Source organism: Cygnus olor, chromosome 6, assembly GCF_009769625.2.
Source record: "Cygnus olor isolate bCygOlo1 chromosome 6, bCygOlo1.pri.v2, whole genome shotgun sequence".
Classification (NCBI taxonomy): Eukaryota; Metazoa; Chordata; class Aves; order Anseriformes; family Anatidae; genus Cygnus; species Cygnus olor.
Genome location: NC_049174.1, coordinates 18,003,857 through 18,027,986, shown reverse-complemented (window position 1 = coordinate 18,027,986; position 24,130 = coordinate 18,003,857). Strand labels below are relative to the sequence as shown.

General features: G+C 45.2%; 1 protein-coding gene across 1 annotated transcript in view; it reads right to left on the bottom strand.

Moving 5' to 3' along the window:
- Positions 1–23,280, bottom strand: part of WIPF1 (WAS/WASL interacting protein family member 1) — a 37,685-nt gene extending 14,405 nt beyond the window's left edge. Inside the window, 4 exon segments of the mRNA XM_040562026.1 lie at positions 345–474; positions 1,818–1,906; positions 19,705–19,817; positions 23,000–23,280. Of these exon segments, the coding sequence (XP_040417960.1) occupies positions 345–474; positions 1,818–1,868 (181 nt within the window). The 5' untranslated portion in view covers positions 1,869–1,906; positions 19,705–19,817; positions 23,000–23,280.
- Positions 23,281–24,130: the final 850 nt, after the last annotated feature.

The window sequence follows — 24,130 nt, the reverse complement described above, 5'->3', positions numbered from 1 at the left end:
CTGTGCTGTCCTCAGTCCTGAAGGGGGTTTGCCTGCCTGAGCCGCTGCAGCCTCTCGGCAGGTCTCCTAGCAGGGTTGGCATGATTTAAGTGACTGTGAGAAAAAAACCTGCTTTATGACAGTAAGCAAACAAATTGACACTCACACGTCATAAGCAGTACTTGATTTCTCATGTGACTTAACCCATGAAGAACAGAATTTATTTTTATGCCAATTCTGGGCATTTTGTTTTACCCGCTTCTCCCATGTCAGTTAATCTGACGACAGCTAAAACAATTTTCTGCATTCAGATACATAGAACCATTAAAGCATACAAAAACACAGACACGTAGGATCATACTCACTGTCTAGAATTGGAGCACTTCTGTCATTAGTAACAGTCTTCTTTAGCTTTTTTCCTTTGGTAATATCAGATAGCAGAGCATTTCGCCCCGCTTGTTCTGACCTGCTTAGGGTTGGCTTTTCAGTATTTGCCTGCAAAATAAAATGAAAAATGAGGAGGTAAAATAAACCTCAAGTTTCAGCTACAAAGTTCTGCTCAAATACGGTAGTTACCTGAGACCTCAGTTTCTGCTTTAACAGCACTAGACTGGGTAACCTGCCTTATCTGGTTTTGTGAATGACGTTATAAGTAGCTGGCCTTCTCACTGACTTGAGGCCCCAAACAGTGCTGCTACTCTAACCCACACAATTCAGTGGAAACACGACGCTTTTTTATTTATTTATTTATTTATTTTATATTTTTGAATTCAAGAATCTAATTTCTGAAAGCCAAAGTACATCTATGGAAAATTGCCATTTTGTAGACTGAGTAGTCTGTCCCTGTTCAATCTGATTGCACCAAAAGACGGACATTCTTGAAAGTTGTAGTGAAACTCAAACTATTACAAATTCTGGATAACTCAGAAGAAAGATGGAGTTTTAGCTATACGCTCATGCATGTATATATGATTTCTTCTATGAAACGGTGGTTCCTGAAAAGTTTTCTAACTTATCAGATCAGTGTCATGGAAAAGTCCTGAAAGGTGTTGAGAGTTGCCACGGAGGGACCAAGCACAGAGTTGGTATTTTGCTGACGGTGGGCAGTGAGGGAAAGACTCTTAGGCAGCAGGGCACAGCCCAGCTTATCTGTGTAACCATCTAGGGCTTTGGTATCAAAACGGTTGAGTACTTTACAACAGCATTTCCAGAAGCCTTTCTTTCTTGTCTGCCTGTCAGAGCAAACAGCCCAGGGCAGGCTTCGTTCCAGCTTAGGCTGATTTAAGCCAGGTCCAATGTAGTCTCACCCACCATGTTGTGCCAGCAGTGGGTCTCGTACCTTTATACCACAGGCTGGCTGAGGGAGCTAGGCTGGTTAAGAGCTATCCTTAAAAAAAATTTAGGATTTTAGGGATTGTATTTTGCCAGCTCAGGATCTCTGAACCAGTTCACCACCAGGTCATATAAGTATTAAAGCGGAACAAGGGAGAAGGTGGGAATACATGGCTGGAAAAAAGCAAGGGGAGAGCAAGACTTCAGTTCCTCTGACTTAGGCAAGCTGTGCCTCTCCACCCAGGATCCCTGCACCAGATCAAACCACCAACATGGGAGGAAGAGGAAGATGGAGAGTGAATGTGGCTAGAGACATGCACATGGGCACTGAAAGGGAATGGAAGTAACGGTCCCTCTTGCAGGATCAATCAGCTGTAAACAAGATGTAGGAAAGCTTTCCCCAGATACCATACCCACCCTTGTCATCTTGCTGCATGTCTCTTCCAACATGACAAGCAGCAAGAGAGGACAGTGCATACTGTACATCCACCTCCTGTAAAACTTACCAAGGCCAGCGTTGGGGGTGGAGGGGGAGCGGGAGGGGGAGGCACAGGCATGGTGGAAGGCTGAGCTCCAGCTGATCTTGCTAAGAAACCTGCACAGCAAAACACAGAAATGCAAAGACCCAGAGATTATTAAATCTATCACCTTTGGGTGTGCTTTCTACTCAGCTACAAACCAACCCTGCATCAAACAGGATTATCTACTCAATTTTCTAGGACTAAGTAGTCTGTAAAAAGCACTTCATGTTTCATTGTATGGAAAACAGCTGCATCCTTAAACAGGCACTCCCTGCATGATCTCCATAGCCAAGCAGACTCACAGACACACACATCTAGTTTTGCATTTTTGTGCCTTGCCACAGCGAAGAGTATGCAAGGATTGTGTGCGTGTGTGCAATATGGTTACATGCAACAATAAACAACAAAACTGAATTTTGTTTAATCCAACAATCCTGTTCCCATGGAAGTATAGCAGGATAATCCCACTGCTACACCACCAAACCTTACTTCAAGAAGGCATCGTCACACACTCAAAAAGAGATGCTGAACTTTTGAAGCTCTTAATTTGCTGGAAAATAACACTGCTCTACTATTATGGGCAGGGTGGAACTGCAGACCTCTAGGGAAGACCCATGCTTCTTCCCCTCTCCGTGCTTGCTCTGAAGGAGCCAGGCTCCATCACCACCTCTGAATGCACTTTCCTCCTTCTCAGGAACAGCAAAGGCAGCCATGCTCAATGCACTTTCCCCGGGGAGGAGGAGCAAGCAGGCAGCCTGTCCTCAGCCGCCAGCTGCTGCAGAGGGGAAAGCCTGGTGGCCAGAGACCAGCCTTCCCCAGCTTCCTTGTCTGAGACCAGGCTCCTGCTCTTTCCCACCCCAAGCAGAACTACCTTGGGTAATCTGAGGACAAGCATACGTGAGAGAGAAATTCAGTGGAACTAGATATTAAATAGAGAAAAAAAAATAAGCAAAGCACTAAAGCACTGAGGATATTTTTTTTTTCAAGTCAAAAGGGCTTTTTTCGGCACACTGCTAGTTGGAACCGTGCCTAATGGAGGGTCCAAGGTTCTTCTAATGGTGCTGTGACATTTCAGCAATTTGGTGCGCTGTCTGCCTCTAAAAATGTTTTTGCTTCAGGAGACCTGCTGACGGGCTTGGCCTTGCTCTTGTGCAGGAGGTGCACAGAGCATCCTGCCATCAGAGGCGAGGGCCCAGCGGCAATTAGCCACTGTGTGCACCGTGTTTACACATGGCAGGTCAGCGTGACAGCAATGGGGGTTATTCTCCAAATAACCCCACGCTGATGTCCTCATTCGGTTGCTTACAAGAATAAACATCTCTCACTTTCTGAAGTCACTTAAATGGTTTTGAGAAAACTAAGGAGAACGGCAGTAATGCAATCTCTGCCCGATCAGCTTCGTGGTAGGTACAGCATGCTTCAGAGGTTGAATGAACACCAGGAAAATGTTCAGAATGAAAAAAAATGGCACTTGCAGTTATCATTTGAGGTGGGCCCCCACCTACAAAGCCTGTGATACCTCTGAGATGATCTGTGATAGGTGTGTTAGAAAAAAAAATAGTTAGCAGTACAGCTGTATCCTGTCAGATGCTCAGGCTTTGGCAGAATTAGAATATAGATAATAAAGCCACACCAAAAACTGCTGAGCTGCCTTCCTGAGATGAGAATGCTTTCTAAAAGGAGACTTTAATGGATTTTGTCTAAAATCTTGAGGGAGAAAAGGGCTTGGAGAGGAAACAACCACATCACCCCTAAGTCTAGCTGACTAGCGAGAAAAAAAACAGGAGTTCAGAGTGGCGTGAGGCATTACCGCTATCTCTCGCATGGGGAGGTTTTATTTTCCTCTGCTGCAGAAGCTGTTGCTCTTTCCTGTTACTGAGAAAGCACGAGCAGAGCAGAGGGGAAGCTGACAGACGGCCAGACTGACAAAGAGGAAACTGTGCGAAGCAAAGTCTGTGCAGCGCTGTGCAAACACACGCACTCACAAAATCCTGCAAACCCACACACGTTTTCTCATCCACCCTGTGGGCAGTTACCTCTCCTATGAACGCGTCGCCAGAGAAGCACAAGGTTCAGATTTGAAGGACCTGCTTGAATCCGCTTGTCCTTCGCACTTCCATATTCCCAGCTCTCAGTCCTTACATAAAACTCTGCGCAAAGCCCCAGCCTTTCCTGATCTTAGTATCCTAAATTCAGTATTTAAAATCTGAACTCTATTAAAAGAACTAAGACTAATGCTGCTTTGTTCTTCAACTTCCTGTTTAAAAAAATAGTCAACAGGAAAATTATTTCTTGCAGCAGACCACAACCATCCTGTTTCTTAACGCAGCCTTTTCGCAGCTGCAGTTGTCTCTAGCATAACTGTGCCAGTAAGCTACTTCACCAAGCTTTTAACTCCTTCAACTGCTTAAAACAAGAAAGAGAAACTGCTCCCTGCACTGCTTTGGTAAGAGACTGAAACAGTCCTGATAACGGACCCTGAATCTTCTTGGGGCTCCACGTGCCAAGGGAAAAGCCCCTTGAGCAGGGAGGGTAAAGTTTGGTTTGTAATCAGACTTTTAATGAATTCCTCAAGGCAGCTCGAACCTGCATGCAGCAGGCGAGCCAGCTGGTCTAGGAAGAACCTTCTCCAAAAAGCAGCATTTTTGCAAATGTTTTAACTCACCCACCTCCCTGTTTGTTAACCTCTTGCCTTCTGCATGCTCGTGCTGTTCTTTTCTCCTTTCTTTCCTTTTCACTGGGTTGTTTTAGGTCAATTTTGTAAGGAATTGATGGCAGTGGAGGGGAAGCAAGGTAGGACCCAAAGCCTGAGCTCTCTAATGGGAAGCTGCTACCCACGGACTCACCCTGCCTCTCCAAAACCCTCCCTGCGCACGTTGTTTGCAGGGGGACAAAGAGGGAAACAGCACCGGGGGCCTCCTGCTTGCCTATGCCTTCTTCCGGAGCCCTATACTAGGTAGATACATAGATATCCATGTATACATAGAGAGATGTACATATAGAGACATCTTTCCATACAGATGTATAGTTGTCTCTCTCTAGATGTGTATAAATCCAAATATAGACATATACACCCAGATATAGAGATGTGCTTATATAGAAACATGTATAGATGTATATATAAATTTATACTGGCTCTGTATCTAGTTTCCACTCTTGTCCTGTCGAGAAAGGATGCTTCTCCGACGTGCCCACAGCGATCAGCTGCAGACTACCTAACACCTCTTCTGGTATCGAAGGGTTTTCTCGGCAGGGCAGGGATGGAAGCCAGATCTGCAGCTGCGTGCCGGTCAGCTTAGCATCTAGCTGCTGCTCAACAAGCCCTGTGGCCCTGATGCAGCTGCTAGAGGGTCTGGAAAACAGCATTTTGCAGGGCAAGCTTCTGTAACAGGCCAAACTTAGGAAGCACTGGCCTCAAGTTTAGTGCAAGTATTCTGCAGAATTGTTTGCCTGCGGTGTCCTTGCTTTGACAATTTTCAATTAAATTTTCCCAAAAAAGATCTGCTGAAATGGATTTGATGATTTTGAGTAATTTTGGGTGGACAAATCAAGCTAAAAGTGGTAAGCAAACATAAGTTATTAAACGGGCCTGGAAGCTGCAATATGCCTTTTAGATGACTACATTTGGTCACCCAGTAAAGGCATTGACACTCCTGCCTAGTTGTTTAGAAACGCAGTGTATATCACTAAATACTTGGCTGAGTCAGAAGTATTCCGGAGCCTACCAAAAAAACAGCTTTCCCCTACACAAGTCTGAAATGTGATTCCTAGGCCTCCGATATGTCCTGGAGCATATACTTCGCTCAGGAGCCATCAGGAAAAAGATAATACAGCATTAGTCAGAAACCTGCATGCCCCCACACAGAAGTATAACACATGCGCTTGCAGAGTGAGTAAAACACACCCATTTATAAAATTTTAGCTAAAAACATAAGTCATGCCACAACCTCACTCGTACTTCTGCCCCTCCCTGACTCTGCTTCTGCTACTGAGCAAAAGAGCATCAGAAACTCAAACCGAAACTGCAGCAAGAAACGGCACCACTGCCTTTGAAGCTCCAACTCACCCGTGCCATTGGGCTGCTAGATTTTTTATGATCTATTTCTTTGATTGACATTTTGTAAGCAAAAAAGTCTGTCTCTGGATTCACCACTTCGAGCAGGCTAAGCCTGCAGGAAGACCACTAAAGCACCGTACAGGGACAGTGACCTGGGGCTTGTGTACACAGCGTAGTGCTGAGGCCGGCCCCAGGGACCCGCAGCACCTCCTGGGCTCGAGCCTGCATGGTGCTGGGCTTGAATCCTGCTGCTGCTTCACTCGCCGCTGCTTTGCAGGATCTGTGTTTTGCACAGAGATGTCCCGGGATGCTAAGTGCAGCTCTGCAGCTAGAGGGAAGCTTTGGCTATCGTCCTGTATGTCAGCAATGGACTCGTGGTTCATTATTTGCTCTTGGTCAGTGGGAAACAGCCTATTTTAAGGAACGGATGTTACGTCCAATTGCTAACAGCTGACACCATAAAATATCTGCAACAGCAACCGATCCGCCCAGTAATAAATTTTACCTTACTGCTAACAACCAATCTGCTTGTAACATTCAGCGCTGCAGGGTATCGAAAAAGAACTGATTTCCTAAGAACAAGTCAGGAGGAGCATCAGTACTTTGGAACCCAGTGCGCATGCCCTTGACACTACTGCCAAGAAAATGTGCAATTATCACTGTTTTTGAAAAGCTGTTTGGGAAATACTAGGTTTAAAGAAATCCTGGTGCTACAGCAGCAAGGATTAAAAAATGCCAGCCTCTGGGCTCCAAACAGAGGCCTATATGACCAGAAACAGAGCAGAATTTCCCCAGCTGGCAAACTCGGCATGGCTCCTGCTCCACTGCACAGAGGTCCAGCAGTGGCCAGGGTCCCCGCTGCGGCCAGCAGACACGCAACCAGCCTCTTCATGTGTGCTCTGCATCATCTCAATAGAGCCTCTGCTGTGAGGGCAGCCTGCCTGCAGGCCGCCACCAGCCCAGGGGGTGCCCCCGTGTGGCTCGGAAAGCCGCCCTGGCCAGTAGCCAGCAAGATGCCCACCTCGCCCCAGGTGAGCCAGACCAGCAGAGCTGCACCAGCAAGCTCTGCATGCTGCACGCTACCAGGTGCAGCTGGCCCTCATTAGCAGAAGTGGTATGAAGATGCTACGATATGCTACACGTCATGACAAGGGCTAATTTCATGGAGAAACCAAAGCGCAGGAGAGACACCGCGTACGTTGCATTCCGCAAGCAGCCCCTTGCTCTGCCAAGCCATCCATAAGCAGCACTAAACTGAAACAAGTTTGGGGCATTTTGGATTTAATTTGGTACCTCAGAAATCTTCTCAGGAGCGTTACAAGTGCTAAAAAGAGTGACATTTGACGTGGGATGGACAGCGCAAACTGGAGTGCAAGCGCACAGTTTGCCTGCAGCCATTTCAAGCCGCTTCGAGGCTGCCCCTCTTACAGGCGTTGAGTCAGAGGCAGACAGACAGCTCTCTGTGGTTAATCATTTCCTGCATGATTAATTTCCAAGCAGAAAAAAGAGGAAGGAACAAACAACTGCAGAAATAAAATAGAATTGATAGAACTCAAGGGGAAAAAAAATGAAGTCACCAATTAAAATGCTGATTGTCCCTCTGTGCAAAAGTGCCCAGCTTCCAAAAAGGTATTGATTTGGTTCATTCAGAATGCAGTGCTTCCTGCTAATGAAAGAAAGGAAAATTGAAAAAAAAAATCTGAATTTGAGAAAATTAGGTTAGATTACCTGGTACATTCGTACGGTAGCTCTCAAAACAAAAAGGACAACTAAACACGTTACAAAATAGTTGGGAAACAGTTTAAAATCTTATTTTTTCCCCACATAATAATAATAATAAAAACAGTTCCATACAGACAAAAATATTTTTTCATGTTCAACAGAGTAGAGAACTATGGAACCATTTTGAAAAAAAAAAGTTACCGTGACGCCTTGTGAAACCCGCTCATGCCCCTGTGGGCTCCCCTTCCCCTCGGTGTGCCCGTGCCACCAGTACGCGCCTGCGTCCCCTCCAGGCCGTCGGGGATGTGTGCACCAAGGGGGTCAGTGCAGGGTGCGGACAGGTGTGAAGGAGAGCTTCGGGGGATGCTGAAGACATCCCACCTGCACAACACTGTGTCAGTAAATCCCACCTGGAAAACGTCAAGATATTTTTCTTCTTCTCTTTTTACTAAAGCAAAGGGTTAGTTTCTAAACAAATAGAAACTTATAAACGCCTATGAATAGACAGACGGTTTTAACCCCCCTAAAGGGTTCATCAAGGACACCAAGGCCAACCCACTGCAGCATGAAGCTACCTGAACAGACTGAAGAGGAATTCCCCTAGACGGTGAAGAAAGAGCATTTAGGAGCCTCTCTGGGCTCAGCCACACACACGCACAGGAAGGCAAAGCCTCTGACAGGCACTGCAGCAGCCCCACAGACGCAGCTGAGGCACTGGAGGGATGCTGTCTGTCTGCCCTTTCCTCAGCTCTAGCAGGAGAGCCCGGGTTTTCCCCCTCTTAACTGGGATAAAGGAGGAAAGTGACACCTAAAAAGCCACTCCTGGTATTTCTGTGTCCTTTAACATCAACGACTAGTCTTTTAAGAATGGTTTCAGGCTGAAACTACGTTCCTTTTGGTGCAGGGATCACAAGCCTGCGTGGCCCAGAAGAGGACACCACAGTGGTGTGAGATGGCAGGTTTTCTCACTCTGCCCCGAGGAGGCTGTGGTAGCAAGAGGAGGCACTACTGTTTCACCTTTAAAGTCACTCGCAGAGAACTAGAGGCCCAAAAGGGAGACAGACAGAGGAGAAGTTACCATGGATGCATGAGGCCCAGGGAAATTCTGGGGAGATGCCGCTGCCAGAGAGAGGAAGCCCATTTTATCTGGGACTTTTGCATTTCAGAGAAACTCTCAGCAGTACCCAAAATGAGCGGTATGAGCACGACTTTCCACCCAGACTGAGAAGTGCCACCCCCTGTGCAAAAAAAGCTGGGGCAGAGAGCACCAGCCTGCAGGACTGACTTGGGCACGAGAGCCCGGAGGTGTCCGGCGGGCGGGCACAGGACTGCATCTCACACTGGGCAATTCCCCCGGGTCTTAAAATCCCCTCGGTGCTTTTGATCTACTTCTTACCGTCACAGGAAAACAGTAACAACACACGTTACTGGCGTCAGTGGCAAGTGAAATGCCAGCACACAACCGCAGGATGCCAAGGGCAGGAGCAGCCCCGTGCGCTCGTGGCCCACAGCAAGCTGTGTCCAGCAAGCCTCCTCTGTCAGAGGCAACCAGGAGTTATACTGCAGAAATCCAGCGGTGCTGCGTCCATGGAAAATTACAGCTAAGAACTAGGCCACTGTGGTGTCAGAATGCTGTTTTAATCCAAGTATTTTAAGAAGTTTTTTCCTTCTCAGTGACATATTTTTCAAGATATGTGGAAGATCACTGGCAGTGGCTAACTGTGGAGGATGGCCCCAGTCACCGCTGTAGTCGGTGCTTGGAAGAAAAAGCAGAGCTTTCGGTCATTTTAAGCGTTTGGATGTTGGCTTGAGAAAAGCTGACAATTTCAGAGTGAATACAGTATAGCAGAAAGTACATCTCTGAAAACAGAAATTGCTTCCACCCCATCCATGCTGCTCTAACTTCTTTCAGCCAGTGCTTACAGAAATACTTCCGCCCGCTGGGACTCTGAGGGTCGGTTTCCACCCCAATGAGGGGACCCTGCCTGTGAAGCAGGACCTCAGCAAAGCCGCCTGTGCTTGGAGGGACCCTCACGGCTAACCTACAGCAAGCACGTGTGCCCGTGTGCCATCCCCAGCAGGAGGTAGAGCCAAACGCAGCGAGCACACCCCCAGTTACAGGATGTGTCCCCCAGGACACCGCCTGCAACCCTGCAGCCTCCTGCAGCTCACTCCCTGCCAAGAAAAGGGAAGCCTTTCCCCTCAGAGCCCCCAAAAAGAAAAGCCCAACAGCAAAAAGCTTCTGTTCCGGGCAAAAGTGACGCCTAAGGACTAAGCTGCTGGTGCCTGAGCTCTTACTTCAGCTGTCCGGAGCGCAGTTGTCTGCAGTGTTCAATCACCTACCACCCAAAGCAGCTTTAGGTCACCCCAAATGTCTGAAACAATGCAGAAGACTGTATTATCCTCGGGACACTGCCCAACACAGCAAATGCAGGATTCACCCAGGCTCAAGGCAAGCCTCAGCACAGTCTTGAACAAAGGGCCCCTTGTTTTGGTGCTGCAGAGGGGCTATAGGGACAGCTTCTCCACTGAGGCACAACACACCCAGGGGAACAAGGATCTGACATCTCTCTCCATCGTATTCCCTCACCTGTTCTTCCTTGTGCAGATTCTGTGTTCGCAGAACACTGTTCCTATAAGAAAGTTCAAGAGCTTTTCTCTGATGGGACTGCTTTTTCCAGTGCCTCGCCTCATTGCTGCAGAGGTGACCGCTCAGTGCCACGGGGCAGTTCAGCAGTGCACACTGAGCTCCGCAGCTTTCTCTCAAAAACTTTAGCAGCCTCAAGGTTGAAGAGGCGTTGGTAGGGTGGACAGCCTGGTTCAGAAATTAAGGTTTTATCAGAATTGCCTCCAGCTTCACTCACCCCTGAATCAGAAGAAAGCACGGGACTAAGTGATCCACCTGAGGAACAGGACTTCTGCCAGCACCAGATTTGTGAGCATATCCTCACCAGGCAGTGCTGCTCAGCTTTCCGACATGGGAAAATAACTTCCTCTCACATTGGCTTCCCTGCCTTTCCATCTGAGCGTATGTAGCATATTGAGCTCTCTCTCTCTCTATTTTTTAGGATGCTGCAGGTCTGACCACTTGTTTACTTTGTGGAGCATGAAAGAAATTCTTCCATTTGAATCAAATTGACAGATGTCTGGAGGACTTGTTTTCCCTTCTCCACTGTTTCATGGTAAAACAGGCCAAAAAGTGTCAGGAATTAGGAATTAGCCTGAATGTTTTCTTGGACAGCTGAGCTGTTGCAACTTTGAGCCAGCACGGAAAGAAGTCACAGGAACCCAGTTTGGTGAGAGAGCCCTGGGATGTTCCTGGTGGACTTCTGCTGGCCACGGCTGCCCACTGGCATGCCACGGGTCCCCTCAGCAGCGGTGGCTACAAGCAGAGGGGCTTCTCTCCCTGCTGACCCCGAGGCTGGGCTGGAAGGTGGCTGGCTGGAGGTGCAGGTTGTGTGGTGGCAGCTCCAGGACACCCCAACGCACCCCATCCCATGCCCAGGGCACGGCAGTCGCAGCGCTGCGACCTGCGTAGCTCCACTCCCGAGGCTGCCCTCGCTCTGAGCAGCAGGAGGACAGGCAGCCACAGGGGAAAGGAAGGATCTTACTACTGCAAAGGCACATGGAAAAGGAACAAGGATCTCACGCTGTCAGATTTTACTTCTCCATAGGCCTAAGTCTAGAATTCAACTGGCTTTAGTTTTCCAATAGGCTTTTTAAAGTGTTTTCTTCATCGCAACCAGCTAACTCTTACTAAACCTGCAGTGAACTGTGACTGGTCTGCTACAGCCAGCATCTATAAAATGATATTAAAATGGTGACTACCTCTAAAGGGGAAATATCTGAGGCACATCAGGGCCAGACATATGGAATCAATTTAAAACTCTGTTTTCCAATCCCTCTCTCTTGTAAATATTGCAGTGCTCCTATAAGGATGTTGAAAAACTACAGTGTTCGGCGATTAGTTCAGATTTCACATCAAAAGCCCAAACAAAAATCTAAGCGGCCGGGGCAGCCAGCAGGGAAAGACAAGCACACAAGCAAGAGTGCATTAGAGTTTTTACAGCCCAGGTGTCGACATGAATTAGAAGGTAACTCAAATACCTGTCATTAGAGGAGCAATCAAAGACTGATCTGTCCAGAGTGTGGGAAAAAACAAAACAAAGCACAGCCCCAGATCTGCGTTAACGTAAGGCAGCCCACTCAGCCACAGACAGTGCAGAAAAACGAACGCTGCCTCAGCGCCAGATTACCGTCAATAAAAGCCTCTGTTCAGCGTAGCAAGCCCCATAAATCAGTTTTGTGAGAAACAGGTGACCGGGTCTGGTAGAGATTTTAATTAAAAAGAAAAAAAATATTTTCCATCCAGAGAGTTAATTTTGGATGAATGTGAAGCTGCGAAGTGCTGAGACTCCAAACCTCGTTTAAGATGGGTGGAGTTGGAGAGTCTGATTTTACTCTCGTTACAGTAAGTGGAATGGCTCAAGCCAACTTTCAGAGGGGGCTGGATGAGACCCACGGCACCTCATGACTGCTGAAAGCGTTTGAGCTGATTGGGATGAACAGAGCTAAAGATTAAGAAGAGCACACCCCAAGAAGTCTGTAGACTTTCTCTGTTGTGCACAGCCATGCACTGTAGCTTGGGGTTAGTCATGAAAGAGATCATTTGTGAGGCCGTGAATCGCATTTGCACATAAGTAATGCATTTGAGGAATGTCGCAGTCAGCAGTCCAGGTTCATGTTGGCTCCCACAACACCGTCTTGTGGACACACAAGGCTGGTGGGGCAAGGACCACAGCCACAACCTGCACAGAAATGCCATCGCTTGAGTTTGGCACTGCTGGCATCCTGCTTCATCAGTCTGGGAAGCGCAAGCTTCGAGATGTACTGTCATCTGCCTCAACAGACCGAGACCTACCAAAAAACCCCCTGTAACTTTCCCTTTGGGCCCCGCTCACAGACCACAAACTGAAAAGAAAGTCACACCAGACCTTACAGACTGACTAAATACTAAATGTGGACTCATTCTGCATATGACTTATATCCCATGTTTGCACATCTTTTCTGACCTCTGATGCAAAAAGCATTTGATCTGCCATTTAAATGCTTATTTCAATAGTACAACTATGGAAAGTCAAGTTCCTTGTAGACTCTGCTGGGCTGTTGCAAAACAATTACTCTTTTCTAATTCCCAAGGGGATTAATGAAAGTTTGCAAAGCAAGGTAATAATGGATTATTTTTTTTTAGGTTATTAAGGTATAAATGAATATATATAAAAATATACCATTCCTTTGAATACGTAAGGGTTTTAAGTATTTACTACGATTGGTAGTAGTAAGCCCCCGAACCCTGAAGCATTCTGAAGCTGGGCAGTGTACACCGGGTATCTGCACATTCAGGGAGCTGGATGACCAAGTGTCCATTTGCACAAGCCATCAAAGCAGCTCTCAGCATCTGTTCTTGCTGGTTTGGAAGAGGACCTCTGCCCTCTGAGGTTTGGCCTGCTGTGTACTTTGTATTAAGTCTCAGAAAGCTTTCAGATGGGCTGCTATGGTTTCAGTAATTACTTTAAAAGGTTTTCAGCAATATAAAAACAAATCTGTAGATGGGACTTTAAAATCAGGATGGAAATAATAAAAGGGAGAGTAAAGTGAAGGCAAAAAATAATCTGAAATAAACAGGGTCTGCTTTAGCAAGCAGTCCCCCCTGTCACCTCTTCTGCATGCTGGAGCCAGCCTTAGCTCACCCCAAAGTAGGCGGATACTGGGGCCAAAAGGTGACCATCTTTCCAGAAGGGTTTACAGAACTTTAAAAACTATGTCCGAAGCAATAAAAACAGTAACAACAACAACCACCAAAATAAAACAAAGCCCAAGGTGCATTAAGGAAAAGAGAGACATTTGAACTTTCAATGTGCTACCCTACAAGTCTTGGGTTGAACTGGATGCGTTTAAAAATGCCAAAGAAAAGCAAAGGTGTGACTGAGAACACGCTATTTCAGGTGTGAATTTACATGCTCACTTAATATTCTGTCAGTACTGGCAAATGATGTCTCATTCTAATCCATTTAAAAACAAGTCCAAAATGTTACATTCCTGCACCATCAGATTATTTGCTTGGCTGGAATCCAGCAAGAAACTTCTCTTGCAACTCATTCCAGAGAAGCGGATAGAAGAAGCAATACATTATGGCTATTAAAATATTGTACAATAAGAAAAGTCAAAAAAAAATCTTTACATGACTTCTACAAAACTAACAGACCAGGTAACCACTAAGTAAAGTACATTTAAGGTTGCCATTATCTCTGTATTGTTTAGTTCTTCGTATCAGATAAAAATTCTACCAAATCAGACCGTCTTTTTCTCTATTAAAAAAAAAGCAAAAGCCAACAACATAGGTTTTATAGTATACCCATATTCACTGTGTAAATCCATTGCCTTTAAAATCAAGCTTTTCCTACTGTAGTAATAAAGTCTATTTCTTTTATGTGAGTAAAAGATGTATCAGATTTACTTAGCTGATACAACCTGCATTGGTTTTACTCCAAACCTACAGAGACCTGAGGAAGATGCAGTCCAAGAGTAGTAATGTGAATATGCATGGTAAATTATGAGGGCTGCTCTAGGAGTAAAGCAGCCTACCAGCTGGGCAGATGGAGAACTCTTTTCCTCCTGCGATACTGAACCCATCACGTGCCTTGCTCTGAGCTGGCCAGCACTTCCCTGCCTCCAAGCCCGGTTACTGGACAAAATGAAGGGCTACCAAGTGGAGATACATACAGAAAGCACGCGGAGGATCTCCTGCTCCATACCAGCTTCTTGGGAAGAGCAGCTCCAGAGAGAATTAGTGGTTTGGTGACTGCCCTGCGGAAGGTCACCCCCAATCCAGGGGCCAACCTGAGGGCTGGGTGGAGGAGCAAAGGCCTGGAGACACCCTCACTGCCCAGCCAGCTGGGAGATGAGCTCCAGATCAGCCTCGTGAATTGAAACCACATGAGGGAGGTGGAACGGGAGGACTGGTGTTTATGGAGATCGCCTGGCAAGGATCCTGAAGCCCTGGGCTGCTATTTCAGATTCCCATTCAGGGAAGGACTGGTGGAAGGGCAGACCTGAAATTCTGCCTCCTCTGTTCGCCTTTAGTTTGGCTGTGTGTGAAGCAGTAAAAATCTAACCCACAGCATGCTGAATACCTCTCCATGCATAATAGGAGTGACCTTAGCTTTCAGCATCTGAGTCTGCGTGCGTGCAAGTCACCCGCAGTGCTCATGTACTGCTCCTCTCACCGACAGTTTCCATTTGGTGCGATCTGGAAAACATCCTGAGTAATGCAAGGATGAATTTCTCTGTTAAGTATTTCCAATGCTGCCTTCTGGCAAGAAAAAATGTCAAGAGTTACTTGGAAAAGGAAGGTACAGCTAAGAGATGTTTCAATTACTGTATAAATAAGCTGCCAAATGCAAAGAGTAAAATCCAGGCAATACTAGTAATTCTTCGTATTTATACCACCATAAGCTACGTGGAGATCAGACTATTGACCGACCACAACTACATTTTAATTCACTTACTGGCGTACAGCTTTAACAAAACTAACTCAAAATAACTTTGAAAAGCCATTTTTACACACATCTTGGAGCTCGGTCTACTCTTGCAGCAGGACTTGACTGTATGCAATAAAGCCCTGTGAGGTGCGATAACACTGAAACACCATGTTTGGTGTTTACACCTGGCACTTTAACTGAACACTCAGCCTTGACATTGGGATTATGAAATTTGCACATATGCACCTGGGTACTCACAGGAGACATCTGCAGTGGATGATGCCAGTGTAAACACCCACAGCAAGGGCACACAGTTATGCTGTCTATACTTAACCTAACGTTTTCCTTGTCCAGTTAAAAGCCCCATAATTAAAGATAGTTTCTGAAGATTTCATTTATGACATATGCTTCTCCACTAATTTTAGCAATTATCTAATAGATGACAAGGTACACATTCTGTTTTGTATCATTCTGTGGTTCTTTCAACTCAGAGCAATTCTAACATTACATTAAAGACTAACTCAGACTGTTACATTAAAGACTAACTCAGACTGAATTCAGATTTCCTATTTTACTTGGAGAGGCATTAAAGCCTCTATTTGTGTTTGTTGGTATAGTACAGTATTCAACAATGTATTTTCAAAAAAAGAGGCAAGTAGGAAGCTAATTTCATATCCTTTCAAGCTTTGAGACATGCAGAGATTTCTATCTCAATCAGGATTTCTAGTTTTTAAATAATGATCAAAAATAATTTCAATTTAACTGAACTGAAATTTTATTTTTTTGTTCTTAGGAGTGAAAATTTCAGCAGAGCCTACATTTGGTGTAGGTATTCAAAATGTTTTTTAAAAGGTAATTTCAAAGCTTTCTAATTTTGAAATTTAAAATGTGTGCTGAATTCACCTTTGATCTCAGGAAGAAAAATGGTTTTGATGAACTGATTGTTTTAATTTAAAAAGCATTTCAATAAAAAAGTCCTGAAAAACAATAATGGCAATCACTAACTGATATCCAAAGAGAAATTTTTAAACGTAAGCATCTAACTCCTATTTATAGAGTCTCAGGCTTTCATTGCTCCACTACTGCACTGATATGGTGCTGCTGACCCAGTGCAGAGCTGACTGCCCGAATCCATCACCACCTGGTACCGGCAGGGACATGGGCTGCGTTGGTGCCACTGGAGCTAGTGCACGAGCAGGGGGCCCCAAGGTCCTGTAAAGGGGACTAGTTTAAAGCATGGCACAAGTCAAACCAAAAGCAACCAAGGACAACGAAGTATAACACACCCTTCTGCTCTCCTCCACATCTCCGATTACAGAAGTCTTTGCTCCAATTTATTTCACTTTGGAAACAACTTTTTACAGCTGCAGATGGCAAACACTGAGCTAGTGAGTGAAGAAGAGAAGCTGGAAAGAACGATTATGAATGGATTCTGCCAAAAAATAAAGGCAGGACAACGTCTTTCATGGATTAATGGCAAGCACTAGCTAATCCTCCCCCAGACTAAGAGGAGGCGTGCTCTACAGCACCCTCATGGGAAGGAGGGCAGCACAGCCGCATAACCTGCTGCAGCATCCCCATGGGCCACAGCTCAGCACCATGCTCTGTTTGTGAAGCTGCCAGAGCCCACACATGTTAGGGAGAGCCTCTGCCCAAGTCACTGAAAGCTAAAAGAACGCAATCTCAACCTACTGTCTGCGGTGTATTTTAAATATTTCTACTCCAGCCGTTTTCCATCACCTCCGACAGCCAGGCGCTCTGACGCAGTGAGTGCGGTCAGGGCGTAGCCTCGTGCTGGGCCTCAGGGCGCTGCGCTCCCTTCACATGTCGGGTCGCATCTGGCAGCCGGCGCAGGTCCCTTCCTACTCTGGTGGATGTGCCAGGCAGGTGGCTCTGCCAGAGGGCCGAGGTGAGATTTTGCCTGCCCTCCTCAGGACCAGGTACCCCCAGGTACAAGGCCAGCACCTCATCTCCTTCCTAGCAGGCAGCTCTGAGCCCACCTGCTCCACAGCCTGTGCAGGAACCCACCGGGAGCCCTGGGATTTTGGAGGCAATTTGCCTCCTTGCAAGAGTAGATGTAGCCAAGCTCCTGTTGGTATTGAGAATACAACTTTTTGCTTAGGTAGTAGTAGTTCGGTGCTGTTTGATCTAAACCAGTTTGTATGGCATACCACCCCCATGAAAAAAACATCCCCACAAACCCAAGAGCAGCCACATACCATCATTTATCACTTGTGTTTCCTCTTCAGAGCATACTTCATTAACAAGTCCTCTTACTCCACGTGACTGTTCAAATTCATCCTCACTAATGCCAATCTACCAAAAGCTCAGAGGAGAAAACTTCAGACTGGTCTGCTCAGTGCAGCTGCCCTGACACAACAGGTATTGGAGGTTGGCAGCCAATTTCCCTTTTAATTTCTTTGTAATAAGAGTGGCTGTCCCAGTTGTTAAACCCTAGCTAAAGTTAGCATCACATCTGTTGAATCCTTTAAAACGCAGTTGAAACCTTGTTCAACCTGACCGAACGGTTTGGCTAGCTTACACAGGGCAGAACCAAATTGGGTTTATTTTAAGTAAGTTTGGAGACTACATTTAGCATATGACAGACTGAAACATGACTCTTACCATCTCTGTTTCCAAAACCAGAATTAGTAATTAAATGTAGAGTTAAGAACCACTGCAAGTTTGAGGCCATAAGCTTCCAGATAAAAAGCGCATTTTTTCAGAACTGAGACATAAGAAACTCAGAAAAAAATATATCTGGATCAAATCCACAGCTGGAAGGAAGCTTTGTGTTAGTTTTATCAGGTCATAAGACATTATTACTCTCATGAAGTCTACGGTCTCTTTTCAGCTTTGGTCCTGATGACCAGTAGTCCTCAAACAAGTGATATTGCAGGGATCACTGTTTTCTTCTGTATCTGTCAACGTGCCCGTTGCACAAGCCAAACCTGCAGCCAAATGCTGTTTCAGGTGAGCCCTGACCCATCAAAACTTGCTATTAGGAAATTCTGTTCAATGCAGATCAAATTGGATTCGCACAGCCGGTGTGCACGTAAAGTTTGCCATTAGTACCAGAGTTTTTTGATCCATGATAAAAATGAGCTGTTCGCTGTCTTCCCACAACTATTCGCCCAAGAAAGCAGCACAGCCTAGCTTTTCAGGTCTCCCTTTCACACCATGAGCAGCCCGGGTGTTTACCTCACCAGCTGCTCTTGATAACGCTGTACACAGCATAATGAACTTTATCTGGCGATGCTCAAATGAGAAGAGCAAAATTTCATGTAACTCAGGAGCAACAAATTGCCTTTAAAATAACTAACCAGATTTCATCAATAACCAGAGAAATGTAAAGTTACTGCCAACAAGGAGACTGAAATACAGAATGACAGGCTGGAGGAGGGCATCTACCCTTCTCCTTCCTCTGAGGTACCATTGATGATCTTTATACCATTCCTGTCAGGTATTTATGTCTTCTCAAAAATCTCTGGTGAAAGAAATTCTGCATATCCCTCAGTAATCTGTTCTAGTACTTCTTTAGCCTTACAGCTAGCGAAGTTTTTCCAAGTACCCAATCTAAACCTCCCTTGCTGTAATTTCATTTGCTATTTCTCATTCTATTTACAATTGGTGTGCAGAGTAATTTATTCCCTTCGTCACAGCTACCCAAAAACTGTTTACATGTCCTTCTGACCTCCTCTTCCTTAGGACAAGCAATCATGTTTCCTTCAATCTTTCCTTCTGGGCTGTATTTGTTCAGCCTCTGAGCACTGTTGCTATTCCTAGGATGTTACACGATCCCACATTGTCACATTGGAAACGTAGAATGGAAACATCTTGATCTCAGTATTGTGTTATATGTTTCTTTGCAGTATCCACTGTACTAATTTTAAATCAAATATAAACGTTAATTTAAAAATATTTGTATTCTCCATAAATGCAGGCCTCCCTTCTTCAAACAGGTAATCCTTTCTAACCCCCGCGTCCAAAGAAGTATGTTTGGCTACTGAGCCATCCATGTTGTACCATCTTTTTCAGTCCTCAAACATGGAATGACTAGTATTAGGAGGCTTTGCACCAGTCCTCATCCTGCAGTAGTTCAGAATGCTTCGTTTGAGTTGTGTGTGGAGCCACAAACGAAGTTTGTCAAGTTGTGAGGCTAACTCTTCCCTTGCTCATCTCCCAGGCCTGGCACCCAGATTTCTCCAGGCTGTGGTTTCCGAAGCAAGTGCAACCTAAGGCAGTTACATCTGACATTAGGAAAGGAAAGGTGTGCCGTGTCAGATCACAACGGTAAACCAGCATTGCTATTAATCCTACATGGAAAAGAATTGGTTTTGGAAAAAAAAAAAGTTTTTTCACAATCACCACATTGCAAATAAAGACACCTTTAATAGTATTGATGAGATGGCCCTGTGCCTTCCAACTGATATAGGCCTTTTATAGCTGGGAGATTACACGTGCTGCAGACCAGTTTCCCATGCCACTGCGCATGCAGTAACACCTCCCCACTCCCACTGTCCCTCCCATGCAGACCCTGAGGGCTCTGTACCTCCTCAGCAGCTGGAGAGACGCTTGGGCAGAACACGAGGCCTGGCAAATTCACTCCAGAACGCACTTGGTGAAGTTAATTAGACACAATAACATTTCCCAGGACGTACATTCCTGCAAGGAAGAAAAAGACACCACTATTAATTGCAAAACTGAAATGGTGGGGACCATGGAGCCTAGGTATGTAACTGCTGGACACTTCCTTGCTTAAGTAGAAATTCTGCGTGAGAAACTGGCCGTGTGTAAAGAGGAAGCTGTCTCCATCTAAAGAAGAAAATGAAAGGCAAATACACCATTTGTTCTCCTAGTATCATTTGCTGAAGCCAAAAGGCCCAATTTGTTTTCAAACAAATTTGAGATAATAGCACTGACTTCAGCAGAGTATCATAAAGGCCAGTATAAATGGTGGAACGAAAGCAGAAAAGCCTAAAAACATACGTGGATGGATACAGAAGGAAGACTGAATGGAGCTGTCTACTGTTCCTCTTAAAAGAGCCATGGTTTCCTGACCAACTTTGTATTAAAGAGATTCCAATAGTTTAGGCTAGAGAAAAACGCATACAAAAGCTGAAACAAATAAACTAAACAAAAGTAAAACCAACCTCCTTCAACCTCTAGATGCTTTTAACAGCTAATTACAGAAATGATTTGCAGAACTTGCCTTCGAGTGAGGGGGAGGAAGGGGGAGGGAATGGCCAGCACGACATGAGAGAGATGTGCTGCAAATGATGTCTCAGCGAAAGACACCCTTGTCCATTTGAGGTACTTGACAATAAAAAACAACAACTTGCCTTTAACAATCCAGTCAATTTAAAGAAAAATGCAAGAACGGTGCCCATTCAGCATTTTATGGGTTTACTTACATTGAGAGATCAAAGTCTCCAGACTCCAATTCCTCACTGGTACAAAACCTGTGCCTGCACTACGCGGTGAAATGAAACCCACAAGGGAATCCTGCCATAAACTCTCTGAAGCTGCCTGTACAGTTCAGGTTTGCATTAGCTGGCATTACAGACTTTAACTCACATTTTCCCCTGCAGAGCAGGACAACGTAGTGCCGTGGATCTACGTGCACTGGGGACACGAAGCCCAAAGAGCAACGCGGCGCAGCAGCTTTTGGGGAGCATCACTGGCTGGAGGTTTAAGTGGCGCTGTGTGCATTCTGTTTTTCTGTTTATTTGCAGAATTAAGGCAAATTTAAAGTAGATTTCATCTAACTTTGAAGCTATCTCAGACTTACAAAGTTTTACACTAATACTTCCCACAGAAAAGAAAACTAAAGAAAACATTAAAAAACAAAAAGCAAGCAAGCAAACACCCCCCCACCCCCCAAAAAAAAACCAAAAACCAGAAAAAGGAACGTTTCTTCTGTAGGTGTTACTAACATGTCCACACACATACAGACAATTCCCCTTCCTTCCTAACTTCAGTAAAAGAGCAGTTTTTTTCCTGAGCACAGAATTTGTCCCCATCTGGTTCCATTTTTTACTATTTTCTCCTTTTGGTTTCCTTCTCTCTCATTCCAAGCCATATTTATTTCCTTTTGTTTAGTCTGTACTCTTTATTCCCTTTCCTCCCTTTGCAGATTTCCTTTTTAATTTGTTTGGGAAAGAAACATTCTTGCCCTGGCTTTCCTAACACAAGCTGGTGCAAGGGGCCTGCTCCGAACCCCCTCTCCTATGCTCTCCCCCTCCTCTGTCAGTCCTGGCTGGCTGGGCTTGCTCCTGGTACACGAGGAACAGCAGTGGGCTTTATTTATTTAGAAAAGTGTATCAGTTTATTTTTGAATTCACTTTCAAATACCTGGCGCTAACCACTGTGCGGAAGGTCAAATATATTATTGACAACCCATTTTATTTAGCTTAAAACAACTCCTAATCCGTACGAGATGAGCCACTATAAAGCAGGATTAGGCTGAAATTAAAATGTCTGCAGTTGGATTTTACTAAATTGGTTTTAAATCACATTCTTAGTTATACAGCAGAGTTGAGTTTCAGAGTTGGGGGTTCGAAACCCTAACAAAGCAGAAAGACTGATCTGAGACAGAACTGTGGCACTCTGAAAAATCTGCTAGATTTGCAGAAGCAGAGGAGCCCGGCTAAGGCTCGAGCCTTGCTTTTAAAACTCCAGAGCTCAAAACTTGACAGCCAGCTCTGCAAGGCTGCTATTTCCAAATAAAAGCATCCCTGCCCTCAGCCTAGGCTACACTTACAGCGCTGGGCTGGGTGCAGGGTCCCTGCAGCAGGACCCATCCCTGTACCCAAACACCAGCCTCCCTGCGGGGCTCACCCCGTATTGCAGTTACCGCTATGCTGCCCGGGAATGCCAGGTGCTGTCGCAAAGGATGAAGGACCATGTTTTTGCTGAAGTTCATATGCACAAGAGGGAAGAGGAAAGATTTTCTTCTTTCATTCGTATTCCCCGGATCTTTCCATTAGAAAGATAGAGACGGAGAGCTGCTTAGTTAACCTTCCACCACAAGCTGTATTTCAGAGTCTGTAACGTGCTACTAAAATATTCTGCATTTTATCCTCTTGAAGTTTCTTTTTACCTTTCCCTCCAACTTTGCATTAAAAAATGAATCACAATTTTATTGCAACATTTAAAAGTAACAACTGTACTTTTTCTGTAGGAATACAAAACGTACACCCCACCAAACACGCTTGCTTTGAGAGCTCCAAGCGCTCCAGCACCAAACTGGTGCTGTTTCTTTCCCAATACAGTGGGTTTCCAAGCCAAAAAGCCTCCAGCAAAGAAAGGAGGAGATGGAATTCCTCAACAGACGTTGTAGGGAATGAGAGAAAACCTTACAAAGAGACTGCACCAGTAAAATCAAACAGAACAGTTAGAGAGTCAGCACCAGCCAAAACAAACAAAACAAATTTCTCACTGTAATCAATAGCTTTAACCTGTGTTTGAGAAAGCACTTTCTGGTATTTATTAACACTGAACCCTTCTATGAAACATCCAGACCTTTTGCTGATTATATGAGAAACTTCACCCAGTCAGAGAAAATTTTGTTCATATTTTTAACCGGATATTTCTAACCAGCAGCTCCACACTGCTGTTGTATAGCAGGGCAGGCTCCAAGCTTCTCACAAACTGGGCTAACTCAGAGAAAAGCTTCCTACTTTTACCTTTGTAAGGTCCTGCTGCGGAAGCCCACCTCGCTCATTTGCTGCTAACACGACACAAGCCATGCTGATGGCTTTAGTCCCCGCTCCACCAAAACTCAGTGAAAAAACATACGCGGAACCCCTGTAGGATGGTTAAAAAGATATTTATAAAAGACTAACCTGTGCTAGTTGAATACGTTGTAAGTCACCCAGCTCTGAACTTCCCCAGTAGCTTCACTCTTGTTTCCTGTAGAGCTGCATGTGACACCACACTTCCTTACTGCACCTTGCTAGACTTGCTTCATTTACTTTTTAAAACCAGATGAAGAAACTCGGTCCCCTCCAGCATGTTTAAGAGACTTCTGCTCTCATGTTGAACCATTGACATTTCTGCATAGCCAGAAAGAGTTCTCCTGTTTCTTTCTGAGTCATCACATGATTCAATGGCCCTTTTTGTACTATTTCTATGTATTAATACCAAACTCTAAATGTGATTCTATTACAGTATTCTCAACTGCCCCCCTCCCTCTTTTTTTTTTTTTTTTTAAAAAAAGAGGAAACAAATGCAATAGTGGAGAGTGCAATTACACCACAGGCGTGGGAAATTTCAGTTCAAGGATATTTGCTTATCAGACTTTGAGTGATAATGTGTCAATGTATCTAGTTTGAATAGATGTAGTTATTGACAATCTTTGAAATATTTTTCATTTGAATGTGGCAAACACTTTTCACAGGAGTTTGAGTCCTATGAAAAATAGGACTTTGGAAGAGTAAAGATTCTCTTCTCAGCAGCATGCATCCATGTAGTGTCATCTAATGATGGGCAAACATAGGTCATGAAAGGAAGGACGGGAAAGTCATGGATTAGATGAGTACGCTTACAGCATTAGTCAGTAGGTGGTATTTTAGCAGATTTTTTTTTCTTTTAATTTAGAGACAAGTGAATTCTGGAAAAGCAAGCTAATCATAAATGGTACCAACACCAGAAATACAGCGACAGCCTGGAGAGGAAGCTTGGAGACTATCACGAGCTAACCTCAGAGAAGAGGCAGACTGGAGACAGCAGAGAGACACAGCTCTGCTGGAAGATGTTTCTTGAGCATGCTAAACACCTCAGCCAGCCCAAAGGGAGGAGGGGGCACTTAAAAATCTCCCCTTCAGGGAGAGCTGAAGCAACAAAAGCCAACACCTGGGGCACCGATTGGCCTTGCAAGGGCCGAGCACAGGCAGGGCGGTTACACTGCAGCGTGGTTTGTGTGGAGACTGATGGCCAGCATGTGTGCTGGGGCACGGGCTGGATTTAGCTGCACC